General features: G+C 50.1%; 1 protein-coding gene across 7 annotated transcripts in view; it reads left to right on the top strand.

The window, feature by feature from the left end:
- Positions 1-13,398, top strand: part of PHACTR4 (phosphatase and actin regulator 4) — a 49,456-nt gene that overhangs the window by 31,963 nt on the left and 4,095 nt on the right. For 5 of the 7 annotated variants that reach the window (XM_064731456.1, XM_064731457.1, XM_064731458.1 and 2 more), the window contains 8 exons: positions 4,142-4,318; positions 4,743-4,823; positions 6,759-6,920; positions 7,042-7,401; positions 10,238-10,820; positions 11,409-11,632; positions 12,078-12,228; positions 12,810-12,865. In XM_064731456.1, coding sequence (XP_064587526.1) covers positions 4,142-4,318; positions 4,743-4,823; positions 6,759-6,920; positions 7,042-7,401; positions 10,238-10,820; positions 11,409-11,632; positions 12,078-12,228; positions 12,810-12,865 — 1,794 coding nt within the window. The remainder of the gene's footprint in view (positions 1-4,141; positions 4,319-4,742; positions 4,824-6,758; positions 6,921-7,041; positions 7,402-10,237; positions 10,821-11,408; positions 11,633-12,077; positions 12,229-12,809; positions 12,866-13,398) is intronic. The other 2 variants (XM_064731461.1, XM_064731460.1) reach the window with 1 other exon arrangement.

The following is a 13,398-nucleotide window of genomic DNA, read 5'->3' as shown; positions in this document are numbered from 1 at the left end:
GCGTGGTGGCAACAAGAAGGCTCGTGGCAGGTGCCGTGGTGCGGGCTGGGAGCTGTGGGGTCCTGCTGGAGCCACAGGTACCGGTGTGTTCCAGGTACCTGAGGGGTGTGAGGAGCAGCCATGTTCCCTGCAAAACTTCCCCTGCACCTTGCGGGCCTGCTCAGTGGAGAGCTTCCGGCGTATGTGTTCCTTAGGGAAGGAAATAAGGGTGAGTAAGAAGAGTTGCTGTGCTGAAGTACCTCATTTGCCCAAAGACAGAAATGCCCAGCAAGTTCCTTATGAACAGCAGCTCCTGGCATTTGTGGGGATCCTGTAGTAGCTGCTACAAGAAGAGATGGATCAGGTTCTGGGTGAACTCTGGTTTGTGGATGGAAGGAGTCTGGCCCAAGCTCCAGGTGCTGGAGCAGGTGACACCTCACTGCAGTCACTTGCTGAGGATGGGAGAGACCAACTGTGGGTCTCTAGCTCCTTCCACTGAAATGGTTTCTCTGTTTTGGGAAAAACAAAAAAGACTGGGGTCACTCAACACCACAAGATGCAGTGGAAAAGGAGCTTTTTTCTGCATGAAATTTAAGTGCAAGATTTAAGCAAAAATATGTCTGCAGGGGAGAGTTGGAAGGACCAGGTGGCCAGGCAAAGCAATAGGGAATTGCATTCCAAGTTGCTTGGCACTACTGGAGCTTCCTGCCTTCTTGTGTGTTCGGGCTGTGCCAGTTTTATGACGTTTCCCTAGATTATTTCAGTCTAAACATTTTGAGTTAACATAAATCTGCTGTTTTAAACAGCTCAAATTCACCTGCTTGTTTGGATAGAATGAGATCAGAACAGCTTAAGTGTTTGGGAGAGGGGATCTGAAGTGGCAGGAGGCTCTGGCTGGGAGGCAGCTGCGGCATCACGCAGTCCCTGGACCAGCTGGGTTCTGAGCTCCAAGGGTTCCAGGCCATCTCCTCTGGGAGCATCAGGCAGCATGCTGAAGTTGCACCGCGTATTTTATTCCTGATTTTTCCTCAACCAGGGCTCTGTTGGAACATTAAGCACAGCATCCAGCTGTCATGGTGGGCTCTGTGGGTCGTTTTTCCAAAACGTGGACTACTGCTTCCAGAAGGCTTGAACAAGGTCCTGCTTTGGCGTGGGGTCACTTTAGGGACCTGCCAGCTGGGAATCTCTGACCTTCTCATGAGGACTCTGCTGGCTTCACCCAGGGCTGTGTGACCTCATTTAACATTTTCCATGTATTTGAAATGGGTTTTCCACCACGGTGAGGGTGAGGCTGATCTCTTGGACACAGCCTTGCTGCTGGGCCAGGTCGGGTGAAGGCATCAGATTCCTGGTGCTTCCCACCCTTCCCTCCAAGTCTGGGTCCTTATGTATTGCCCTATTTTGTTCCCCTAGCATGGCATTGTGGTTCCTTCCCGGTTTTCCAGTGCATAACTCAGATAAGGAAGGGTTTCCCCCTTGCATTGCAAAGCAGCTTAAGGACCCTCCTTGTAGAGCAGAGCAGAAGGAGGCACAGCCTCAGCAAGGTGGATTCTCTGCCCTCACAGGGAAGAGATGTCCTCTCTGCACCATTTCGTGGAAATTTCAGCAGAAAATTGGCTGTGAATGCAAGGGAAGGTCCGTTTTGGAGGGAGTGTGAGCACTATCTAAAGTGAACAATCATTGAACAATAAGGTTATTTGAATGCAAATTTGTGAATCTCACCTCCAGCTGCTGATCCACCCGCTCATTAGTCCTCAGTGTCATAATTGCCTCACAACAGACTGCTTTAGATGTCTATGTCCCTGTGGTAATTGGGGATGGGAAAAGGAAGAGTGCTGTGGAAGGGTAGGACAGGCTCTCCTGTCCTCTGCACAAGAGGACAGAACAAATCCCAGTGAGGATCAGGGAAGGAGTTGCTTCCCTGGCTGCAGTGTGAGCAGTGGGCTGGAATGGTCTCAGAATGTTTAGTAACTTGTCAAGTTTTAGTCTACACAGAGTAAAAGGGTGGTGGAAATTATGTGGACAGTGTTGTGTTCTAGTGTGCATGTGTCCCCCTCTTGCCTGGCTGCTTTTGTGCATGGAAGTGATTATAAATGAACAAAACCAAGTGTTTCCATGTTGGACAACACCTGACTCCCAGCAGGAGCCTGTGAGCAGCTGTACCACGGCCGAGGGAGCAGTGAGGCAGAGAAGCAGGACCGGGTGATTTGCTCTTGATGTGAAGGTCTTGTGAAACCTCCTGTGTTCACCTGCGTGCTTGCCGCTCTGGCGGTGAAACTCCACCCTGGGAAGGTATTTGCTTTGACAGCTGGACCTGGGCTGCAGGAGCTGCTGGAAGAGGTCTGGCAGGAGTAGTCACATGTGGGTTCTCCCCACCCTCTCTGCTCTTAGCTGCTCCTCCTTCGGAGGTACTGTGTGTCTCCTGCAGTTCTGGCTGGTCCTTTCATGTCCTGTGCTCCTCCCTGGCTGTTACAAGGGGACTGTGGCAGGGGAATGCTCGTCATTCTCCTTCTAACTGGAAATGGAGATGTTCCAGGGTGCTGAGGGCTCTTCATTAATCCCTGGAGCTGATGGTTGAGTTTTCTTTTAATAACTTACTTTGCTTAGTGCAGCATTCTGCCATCTTGGGTGGTAGGCAGCGCATTAGTGACATTCCTCAGAGCAACCAGAGAAGGGGTAGATATAAGGCAAGCTTGGTACGGCTGCCTTCAGCACTGTTCTCCTTGGAAAGGTGAGGGAAATGCCTTTGACACTTGGGCTTCAGATTCCACCTACAGCCTGTGCTTGGCAAGCGCTCGTGCCTGCCTGGTGAAGTTTGGGAATGCTCTGTTGAGCACAGTGAATACTGCTTGTTAAAATTGCATGTACGACTCCAGGGCTGCAGTGCTCCTGTCTCTAGTGCTGAAGCTGAGGGATTCTGGCTCTGGAAATCCTGCCATGGAGTGGGCACCAGATGGCTTCACTTTTAGCTTGTGCACACTGATTTTTATTTTTTTATTTTTTTGCAGGCAGTGTTAGATTCTGCTCATTGTAAGTTCTTCTCTGTGTTCCATCAAATACCCTAAAACGGCAACATCAGCCAAGGCAGAATCAATAGTCCCCAAATTAGTGTTTTCTGCTCTGGTTCTGCTTCAGAAGTGGGGTTTTTTTGAGTTGGGGATGGGTTTTTTTTTTTGCTTGGTTTTTTCGCATGTCCCTTCCCGCCTCCATGTCCTCCTTGTGCTTCTCTCCAGAGACTCCTGCAGTAGGTGGAGCACAGGCCTGTATTGTGTCGCTTTCCTGTGGAGTTGTTGCTCTTGGCCAGCTTTGCTGCCCTTATTTATAGAAGGAAAATCAGAGAGGGGAAAATCTAGCACATCCAGCTGCTGGAATGGGTCTGGTGATTTTGGGGTGCGGAGAGTTGTGAATGCCAGGTCAGTGGGCAGGAAGGTGTTTGTGGTCATGAACTTGTGTCCAGCACCAGCTGCTTCCAAATGAAGATGAGAAAATGTAGGGAAGTGGTTTGTGTTCATGGGCCAAGCTGTGACACTGCAAAATTAAATTAATATGTGGCTGAGAGAGCTGGGGGGACTCAGCCTGGAGAAAAAGGAGGCTCAGGGGGACCTTCTCACTCCCTTCATCTCCCTGACAGGCAGGTGCAGGCAGGTCGGGGTCAGGCTCTGCCCCTGGAGAACAAGGAGCAGAACAGGAGGAAACAGCATCAAGTTGTGCCAGGGAAGGTTCAGGTTGGCCATCAGGAGGAATTTATTCTTTTAAAGAGTTATCAGTCCTTGGCACAGTCTGCCCCTTGCCCTGAAGGGTGTCCAAGGAACAAATGGACATAGCACTCTGTGCTCTGGGCTGGTGACAAGGTGGAGGTTGTTCATAGATTGGATTCAACAATCATGGAGGTCTTTTCCAGCCTTAATGATTCTGGGGTTCTGTAACCTTTGTCTCATCAGGAAGGCCTTTACCAGCTTCCCTTTGCCCTTTTTATGTTGAGAAGCCCACTTGTGTCTCGCCAAGCTGATGTGAGGGCTCAGTGGAGCCACAGACAGTCTTGTTCCCTTTTCTGCATGAGTGTGTGCCACCATTCCCAGTGTGGGGTGGGTTGGTGGGAGATGGGAGCTGTTACTTGCAGCACAGAAGTAATTCGTTATTCTTTTCCTTCTTTTCTGTGCAGCTGAAGACGGGGATCACGCCCCAAGTGATGCCAGCATGGGGGTAGATGTTTTGGAGTCAGGTGACACCACACCTCCGACAAAGAGGAAAAGCAAGTTCTCAAGCTTTGGCAAGATTTTCAAACCCTGGAAGTGGAGGAAAAAGAAAAGCAGTGACAAATTCAAGGAGACTTCAGAAGGTAAAGTGACAGGGGCTGGGTGGGTGTCCCTGCCTCCATCCATCTGAGAAGGGCTTGCTGTCACAAGCCTGAGTGCTGACACGTACAAGAACCAAAATGGGACTTTGGTGGTGGGCTGGCACCTGCAATCTCTCCAGAAACACCTTGCCATGGAGCTGTAGTTTCAGACAGATTAATTCCTTTCTTTCAAGGAAGTTCCCCAAGCAGCTATGAGGAGGGAGGGTTTGCTTCACAATCAGCAGTGCAGTGTGAAGTGCAGGTCTGAACATGTAGTTCCTTCTCTCTCCTCTTAATCCATGCAAAACCAATGAAATTTGAAGCCATTTTATTTCCTCTAGAGAACCTCTTTAAAAGAAAAAAACCAACCTTCTTGAACTTCAAGCTTGCCCTGTTTTCTGAGTGCTTTTTTCCAATTTAATATCAGTTTTAGAACGAAAGATTTCTATGCGAAAGCCAAGAGAGGAGCTGGTAAAAAGAGGGGTTCTGTTGGAAGAGCCTGAGCAGGGTGAGTCTGCAAACAAACTTCTGTGTCTGTGTTGCTGATCTTCCCCTGGCCAAACCTCACCCTTGGGAGACAAATCTAAGGGCTTTCTGCTGAGGTGATTCCTGCCTGCCTTACCCTTCTCAATGCTCTCTCTTGTCTGTTTTCCCACCTGGGAGGAAGGCAGCCTGTTCAGGGAGGAAGATGGTGCTGAGGAAGCGCAGTGCCTGTCTGGAACACCTTCCTGCAGGGAGGGAGGGCTGTGCTGTGGTCCCTTCCCATCCTGTCCTTCTCTGTGCTGTCCTGCCAGCCTCTGCTGTCACACTGTCCCTCACCATCTCCTGCTGTTCCAAATGGGAGAGGTTCTGCCCCCGGGGCTCAGGCTGGGGGAGCAATCATAAATGGGTGAATTCTGAGCTGCTTGGGTAGGGGCATATCTTCCAAGAGATGCTTCATGGTATGGTATCATAGTCACCACTAGGCTTATTAAAGTTTGCACCGCTGTCTGGGAAGTCTTATCCCCTTTTCTTTCATCTTTGATGTCTCCAAGTTGAGATCATGCTGCCAAAATAAGTTGTCAGATCACCATCCGCTCACCTGGCTGGGATTTGTGTGATGTGGAAAAGTGGTGAGGAAAGCTGGATCATACTGCTCCCATGTCCCTTGCTAAAATTTTGGATAACCAGAGGCCGTTGCTGCCATAAAAATCTCTGTCTCATCTCTTGAGTTTCAGCCCTGGCTGAGGAGGAAACTCCCTCTTGTTGCTGTTTGTGCCGGCTGCATTTCAGGGAAGGGCAGTGAGTGAGCGAGGCAGCGCTGTCTACCAGCTCCTCACAGGAACTGAGGCTGCTTCTTGTGGAAAAGAAATCCTGGGAAGCTTCTGAATAACACCAGGTTAGGGAAGGGGAGGTAGCACTTTGGAGGGAGAGGAAAAGTGAGGAGGGCAGTGGAATAGATTGTCAAAAATCAGAACAGCAGAATGTGCTGGGGTCCAGCACCTGGAGAGCATGGATGCCACACACTCAAATTCCATCAGAGATGGCAGATGAATTGAAAAGGATCTTTAATGGATGATGTATTTATTTAAGTTTTCTTGAGTTGAAATTGAGTCCAAATAGGCAATTCCCCCTCAGAGGTGGATGCTGAGTCTTTTTTTGAGAGTAATACTGTCAAAAATTTGTCCTGTCAGGGCAATTACTGAGAATGGTGGAGTATTTCCTCATGGGGATTAGGAGTTTCAGGACCCTCAAAAGCATGGGTTGGATTGGATGGGGTTTTTTCCAAAAAGAGGTCTTGCTTTAACACTGGGAACCTCCATGCTAGAATTTGTAAAAGCAGAAGTATTTAAAGTGAGCTACATAAAATTCTGGAGCTGTGTCATTACATCTTACTGAAACAAAGGTAAAGTGAGGAAATCTGCCTTGCTGATGTTTTGGATTGAGCAGCAATTTTTGTGCCAAATTCAGGGTAGAAATGAGGAAAACAGAGGTGCTTCCGCTAATCTTAAGACTTTACAAAAGTCCCTTATTGCACATGCAGTAGATGAGTCGGCTCGTGCTGGAATCTGCATTGCTGCAGGGAGTTGGTGACTGCTCTGTGGTGGAGGGTGGATACAGAAGCTACTGGAGATTTATGGCTTCAGTTAAAGCTTCCTTGTGCTGCAGCATGGCACTGGGCACACTAATCTGTAACAAAAGAGCAAGGGCAGGACAGGGAGAAGAAAAGCCCTTGATAGCATACAGTGCTGTGTGATTTAGTCATTGATAATGAAATCAAGGGCTCTCAGCTCCAGCTGGTTGGGTTGCTGTGCTGTCCTGTGCAGAGGTGGCTGAAGCTCCTTCAGAAGCCAGAAGGAAGTTGGTGTGGTTCCATGATGGTTGAGTCAGCCCAGCCACCTCTCCTCTCCCCTGCCTTCTAAGTGTTTTCTCTTTGCTTCTGTGTCCTCCTGTCCCCTTGCAGATGGTGAAGAGGCAGAGAAGCTGAACCCACCTGCGCTGAAGAATGGCCACACTGTCCCTATTGGGGGCCCTGGGGTCTGTAACCTGCCCAGCCAGGAGGAAGAGGCCACAAAGCCACCCAGCCTTAGGAAGCCTGTTCCAGTGGAGGAGCCAAAGAGGCAGGGTAAGAAACCAGACGTGTGCAAAATCAGGGCTCTCCTGTAACCAGTTCTAAATTCTCATCTGATCCTTCCTACCCTCAGTGGACCCTCTGGTGCCTTAAACTGAGCTGCCTCCCTTTGCAGGCTCCTCCAGCAGCCACCCTGGGCCTGAACTGGAACCACCTCAGGAGCCACATGTTCCCAGACAACCTCTTCTTCCTCCAAAAAGACCTCCCTCCACTTCCCAGGAGGCAAACGAAGTACAGGCAAAGGATCCAGTACCTGCCAGCAGCACTGCAAAAACTGCCCCCTTCAGCACAGCCCCCATGGCAGCAAAGACAGTCAATTCCACAGCTGCCCCTTGCCCAGCCCCCAGGACTCTGCTCCCTGCTCCTGCCAGTGCCAACACTACTGCTCCCACCAGTACACCCAGCACAGCTGCTGCCAAACAGCCTCCTGTTCCTCCTCCCAAACCTGCCAACAGAAACAGCAACTCACTCATAGGTAAGTGACCCCACAAACTGGTTTTTGTACCCTGAGATGTTCTGGAGCCGCTGCTCCAAGACGCTCTTCCCTTCATAAGGAAAGATTTTTATTTGCATCCGAATGTCTGACCATCTTTCCTGAAAACAGTCCAGTTTGGACTCAAATCTGCCAGTGTTTAGCCAGGACACACGTGTTCTGGGAACAGTGTAATTACTGGAGTCTTCTGCCATGAGCTATCCCTGTTCCCAGCAGCTACCTGCAGGAGGGAATCCCTGCCTGCCTCTTCTCTGTCACTTCTAAGAGACAGTGTCTGAATGTTGATGCTTCACTGTGGGCTGGGAATGGTGGATGAGGTTTTGTGGTTAGTGACAATTCCTTCTTTCGGCTGTTTTTGGGAAAAAAAAAAAAAACCAAGAAACAAATCCAAAGAATCCACATCCCACCAAACAATGTCTGGCATGGCTGTCACTGCCAGGCCATGTGGTTTCCACTTAGGGCAGGAGCTGGTAGGGATAATTCAGACTTCCCTGGTTATACTCAGGCACCTCCTCTAAGGTCTGTGGCTGGGCTGTTGACATATGAGTCTTGTCCCTATGTCTTGTCCCATGGATAAATAAGCTCAACTGTAATTTGAACTGAATCTTCCCATTTAGAGAATTAAATGTTTTTATCTTTGTAATTTTTCTAAGCAGAAGATTTGGTGAGAGTTTCTTAAAGCTCATTTAATCTCTGTTCTCTGTGGGAGTTCTAGGGATCTTAAAGATGCAATTTTGAGAGTTGGTATGACTTCCATGCAGCAATGGCCTGTTGGCATTTCAGGTAGTTCTTTCACAGACATCTTCTAATCTTTGGACAGTGTTAGCAGAGGTTAGCACAGATGGGGAGGGAGGCTCCTGGGAAGATCAATCTGACAGGTTTGCACTGTTATCACAGAAACTGGAGGTGTTACTCAGGTGTGGTTTGAGAGGCAGTGCTGGATGTGCAGGTTGCCATCTGAAATAGCCTGGGCCACTGCTTTCGGTGTGGACAGATTGCTCTGGCAGGTTTTGCAAGTGACCTTGGTATGGTATTAATAACTCCCATGTGCCAGACTAGCTTGATTAGCCTGACCATGCTTGAGCACTCCATGAAATACCTTCTTGTTTTCTTTAAGCTGCTTGCACATGCTGCAGGTGGCATTTGAAATGCCCCAGCTCTAATTGGAGGAGGTACTTGTGGAATAAAAAATGTGGCTGGAAACAGCAGTGTATCCAAGGTGTTTGGAGCCATCCTGCCTCATCCCAGCAGCATGGGCTGGGCTGGGAGCAGCTGCGGGGTGTGCAGGGGAGGAGAGAACCAGCAGTTCTCTTTGGTTCCCTGGGTATGAACGCAGATGTAGAGGAGGCTCCACAGCCCTCTTGTCTGGCACAGTGGAGCTGGAGCTGTGGTGTTGCTGTGTGAGCCTTGTGCTGTCACTGTTGTTGAACAGCAGGAGTGGAATTGGCTTTGTGAGCTCTCCAGGGCTCTTCGGTGCTTGCTCTGACTTCAGGGGTGTCCTTCTGTGCCACTGTCACAGCCTGAGGACTGGGAGGGAGTTACTGTGCAGGTCACCCCTTTGTTTGTCCCCAAGATGCTCATTTCCTGAGCAGTTCTGGTGTCTCAAGCAGCAGCTTCCTTCTGACAGCTCCTTGGTCCCTTTCAAATTCTGCTCTCACCCGGAGGTCCTGCCAGGCTTGAAGCACTGCTCAGGAGACACTGGAGTCCCTTGGGCAGGAGCTGAGGACACTCTGTTTTGCACAATCTGGCCCTTAATCTACAAGGGGAAAATCTAAAAATGCTAAACATCTCACAAATGTGCCCACCTCTCTCCAGTTATGTGGCCTTATCGTGGGAAACTCTCCCACTTGCAGCACCCTCTCGTGGTGTCTGCACCTCAGATTCCCCCAGCTCTGTTCTGAGGGCATCCAGGTGTCGCTGTCACCCGCTCCAGGGAAATGTGTAGTGAGTCTCAGGCACTTTAGGCAAAGCCTCTACAAGCCCCAGAAGCCATGGATACATGGGTGTTAAAAACTGCAAACTCCTAAAGGAACAGCAGTCTTTACTGCTGCTATTTCCCTAGGAACAGAGGGGCGTTTGAGGATCCTGTGAGTGCTCACTGGAGGCATTTTTCATGTCTCTCTTTCTTTCTTCTCCATTAATCGGCAAATATTTAAGACTAAAGGCTTTAGGTATCTTTCAAAGTTTTTCTGTTAGCGGCAGATGAGTTTATATGGGGCTTAAGGAACAGAGATCAGAGGGAGTGAAGCAGAACCTCATCCTGAGGATTGCTGGCAGCAGGGTATTCTTGGGCTGGGTCTGATGGATGAACACAGAGGGGGATGCACATTGCTGCCTGCAGCTGTGCTGATTTTTGCCTCAGAGCAAAAAATAAGACTTTAAGACTTTTTGAGTCTTCCCAAGAAGTTCTTTATTGTGCAGGGGAGCTGTTAACACAACTGAAGTCTGGGGGGTCCTGGATGTCTTGGATTCCTTTCATGCTGTAAATAGAGCTGCAAAGTGCCCACATAAGTGCATTCCTGGGCAGGCTCCTGTGCTGTCTTTGAAGGGCTGGTGCCATTTCTCTCTCTCTCTGAAGCAGCAGGATGCACAAACCTGTCTCAGCCTGCTTGGTTTTGGCTGCTCTCCCAGGTCTTACCTTTGCTGCTAGAAGGACAAACTAGGGCCTTGTAACCTGGCTATTTCTGTTATGATACTCCAATAAAAGGTAGCAGAGAATGCTTACTCCGAGTGCATTGCCGTGTTTTTTCCACACTGGTGAAGCTTATCTGGAAAATACACCGTTAAACATTGTGGCTTTTGTGGTTTTTATTTTCAGCTGAACTTTCCCAAGTAATGACCGGTGGTACAGCCTTGTCCAAGCCTTCCCCTCCTCTCCCTCCAAAGAGAGGCCTCCTGCCTAACAGCTCGTCAGAGGCTGTCACCTCTAAGCCCGCAAATGACAGGACAGTGCCAGGGAGCCGCCCTGCACCAACCCCAGTGCATGTGACCTCAGCTTATCCACCACCTTCGCCCTCGCCGCCGCTGCCCACCCATGTGCCCCCTGAACCTCCACGCATGGTCCTGCCCACATCCACCCCTGTCCTGGACCCACCGTGCTCCCTGGACCTGCCCAAGGAGATTCCTCCTCCTCCTCTTCCTGAAGACTTCAGGTCCATGGAGGCGTCGAAGAGGACAGCAGAACAAGGCTTTGGTGAACCCCACGTGCTGCCTCGCCTGCCCCAAATCCCACTGCACATTCGTATCCAGCAGGCTCTGGCCAGCCCTCTGCCTGTCACCCCACCTCCCGAGGGGTCCCACAGGGCTCACTCTTTGCTCTTTGAGAACGATGGTTTTGGAGAAGACAATGGCACCCTGGGCAGGACAAGATCCCTGCCCGTCACCATTGAGATGCTCAAAGTGTGAGTACTTCCTTGTTTGTGTGCCGGCTCTCCCAGCTCCTGCGGTGCTGGACAGGGCTTAGGTCTCTGCTGAAACCATTTTCCCTGTTGTCCAAATCTGTGTTTCAGGCTCTTAAGAACCAGAGCATCTTCCCCATGAAATTACCCCTGGCTGTGGGATTTTATTGCTCACAAAGGGAAATGGGTTCCAGACTACAAACACAGGCTGATGCCAGGAATCCGGGCCTGGACCATCTGTAACTGCACCAAGATCAAACAAGGTCCCGGGTTCTATCCATCTGTGGCCTTCCTTAGCCTTTCATTTTGCTAAACATAAGTGGGAAAAGAACTGTCTTGTGTTGTAGCAGAGCTGAATCTCCAAGTCACAAAGCAGTGGAGTCAGAGGGCAGTTTGGTTCTGCAGAACCTGCCTCTGTCATTTCCTTGGCCAGAGCTCCCTGTGCTTTGAAGAGAGGGGACGGTGCAGTGGCTCTTGCACCCCTGGTTTCTGGGCTTCCCTGAGGGGAGAGCTAAGGGCATATTGATTCTAGGGATATTCTGCAGGCCCTGTGCCAAGTGTTCAGAGGTGTAATAGCGTGCTTTTTGTTAGTCCAGACGATGAGGAAGAGGAAGATGATGACCAGGAAGAGGAACAGAATTCAGGTCCTCGTGTGTATATTGGAGATGTGCCGTCTGTCACAGTCATCCCCACACTGGTACCCCAGGTCCTCCTGGAGGAGCAGGAAGGAGACGAAGGGATGAGCGACTCTGACTCGGAGGGGCCCATCCTGTATAAAGATGATGAGGATGAGGAAGAAGATGAAAGCCATAACAGTAAGGCTTTGACATTGCAGGTGTCATTTTTATTGCTCTGCTGAACTTGTGCCTGGCTGCATTGAGATCTGGATCGAAGCACTGGTCCCACAGCACCTCAAAGCAGCTGGTTCTTGGTTGCATGATGTAGCACATGTCCTCTGCCTTGCTTTTTCCAAGGCTCTGCAGCCAAACCTGTGCAATCACCTGCTGAGTGCACTCCTTCAGTTCCTGATGGCTCCTGTGACAGCCTGTGCTGTCCCAGCCCCTCAGGTGGGACGGCATTAGGTGAGCATGTGGTGTCACACAAAAAATGCTGTCTGCTGCTGCTGCTGTGCAGTGATTGCAGAGCTTGGGAAGAGCAAGGAGAGAGGACTGCTCTCGCTCAAGGAGGGGCACAGGGCTGGGACTGCTGTGGCAGGCTCGGTAGCCTTGAGCTGCATCCTGTTGCTCTCCCTCTCCACAGGCACGCTGGCCAACAAAGTGAAGAGGAAAGATACGCTTGCTATAAAGCTGGGGAACACCACTGCCCCACAGGAGGAGAAGAGCATCTTCCCTCGGAAGAGCAAGGAGGAGTGGAACGAAATCCGTCACCAGATTGGGACAACGCTGATCAGGTACAGATGATGATGATGATCAGTGTGTGTGGAGTGGGATTGCACAAAGTTGGTGCCTTGTCCAAGCAGCTTGTGCTGGAATAGGGTGGGTGGTTGGGCATGGCAGCTGGAGTAGGGCTGGGAGGTTGTGTTGCTGTTCCTCCTTCATTGGAAAAGTTGGGAGTTCTTCCTGGAGTTAACTATATCCCCCTGACAGGCCCCTGTTTCCAGAGGTTAAATGGACTGAGAGGGGAAAATCTCAAGGATTACAGACATGTAAAACACAGGTGTGGATAAAAAGGTGTGGATGGATGCAGGGTGGGTGCTGGTGGTGGATGAAGCTAGGACTGGTGGCAATCCAGGTTCTGCTGTCTGAGCTCCTTGCAAAGCTGCTTCTGAGCTGGGGAGCCCATAGCCCTTCCCAAAGCCGTGCCAGTGGCTGAGCAGCTGTTTGACAAGAGCATAGTGTGAAACAGGGCAGCAGTGATCCTCAGTGGTGAGTGAGGAGTGTCTAGGGCACTGAAACCAGGCAGTTTCATCCTTTATCTGCTATTGATGAGTGACCAGATACAACATTCTGTACTTGTCACACTTCTCTTCAGGCGACTGAGTCAGAGACCAACTGCAGAAGAACTGGAACAGAGGAACATTCTTCAGCGTGAGTAGCATTTCTCTGGTGGTCCTGAGAAACACCATAAGTTTGCCTTTAACATCTTTTTGTATTGGGTGGGGGTGGTTTTAAATTGAAAGAGATTTAGAGTAGATGTTAGGAACAAATTTTGCCCTATGAGGGTGGTGAGGCCCTTGGCACAGGTTGCCCAGAGAAGCTGTGGCTGCCCCATGCCTGGAAGTATCCAAGGCCAGGTTGGACAGGGCTTGGAGTGACTTGGGAGAGTGGAAGGTGCACTGCCCATGGCAGGGGGTGGGACTGGGTCCCTTCCAACCAAACCCATTCTGTGATCCTATGATTATGGATGGAATAGCTGTCTCATGCCTGCCACCTCAGAGAAGAGTGTGTGGGCTGGTTTAGACTCTGCTGTTACACAGCAAGGACTGTGAAAGGTATTTTTGTTTGGGCTGGACTTCTGTGTTCCAGACATTACAGCATTACCTTGCATGATCTCTAAAGCAGCAGTGCATCATAAAGTCAGGACTGTTTCTCTTGGCCATATCTTGTTCTGCAAAAGTTAT

Source organism: Zonotrichia leucophrys, chromosome 23 (assembly GCF_028769735.1).
Source record: "Zonotrichia leucophrys gambelii isolate GWCS_2022_RI chromosome 23, RI_Zleu_2.0, whole genome shotgun sequence".
In the NCBI taxonomy this organism is placed as follows: domain Eukaryota; kingdom Metazoa; phylum Chordata; class Aves; order Passeriformes; family Passerellidae; genus Zonotrichia; species Zonotrichia leucophrys.
This window is presented reverse-complemented; position numbering and strand designations above follow the sequence as displayed.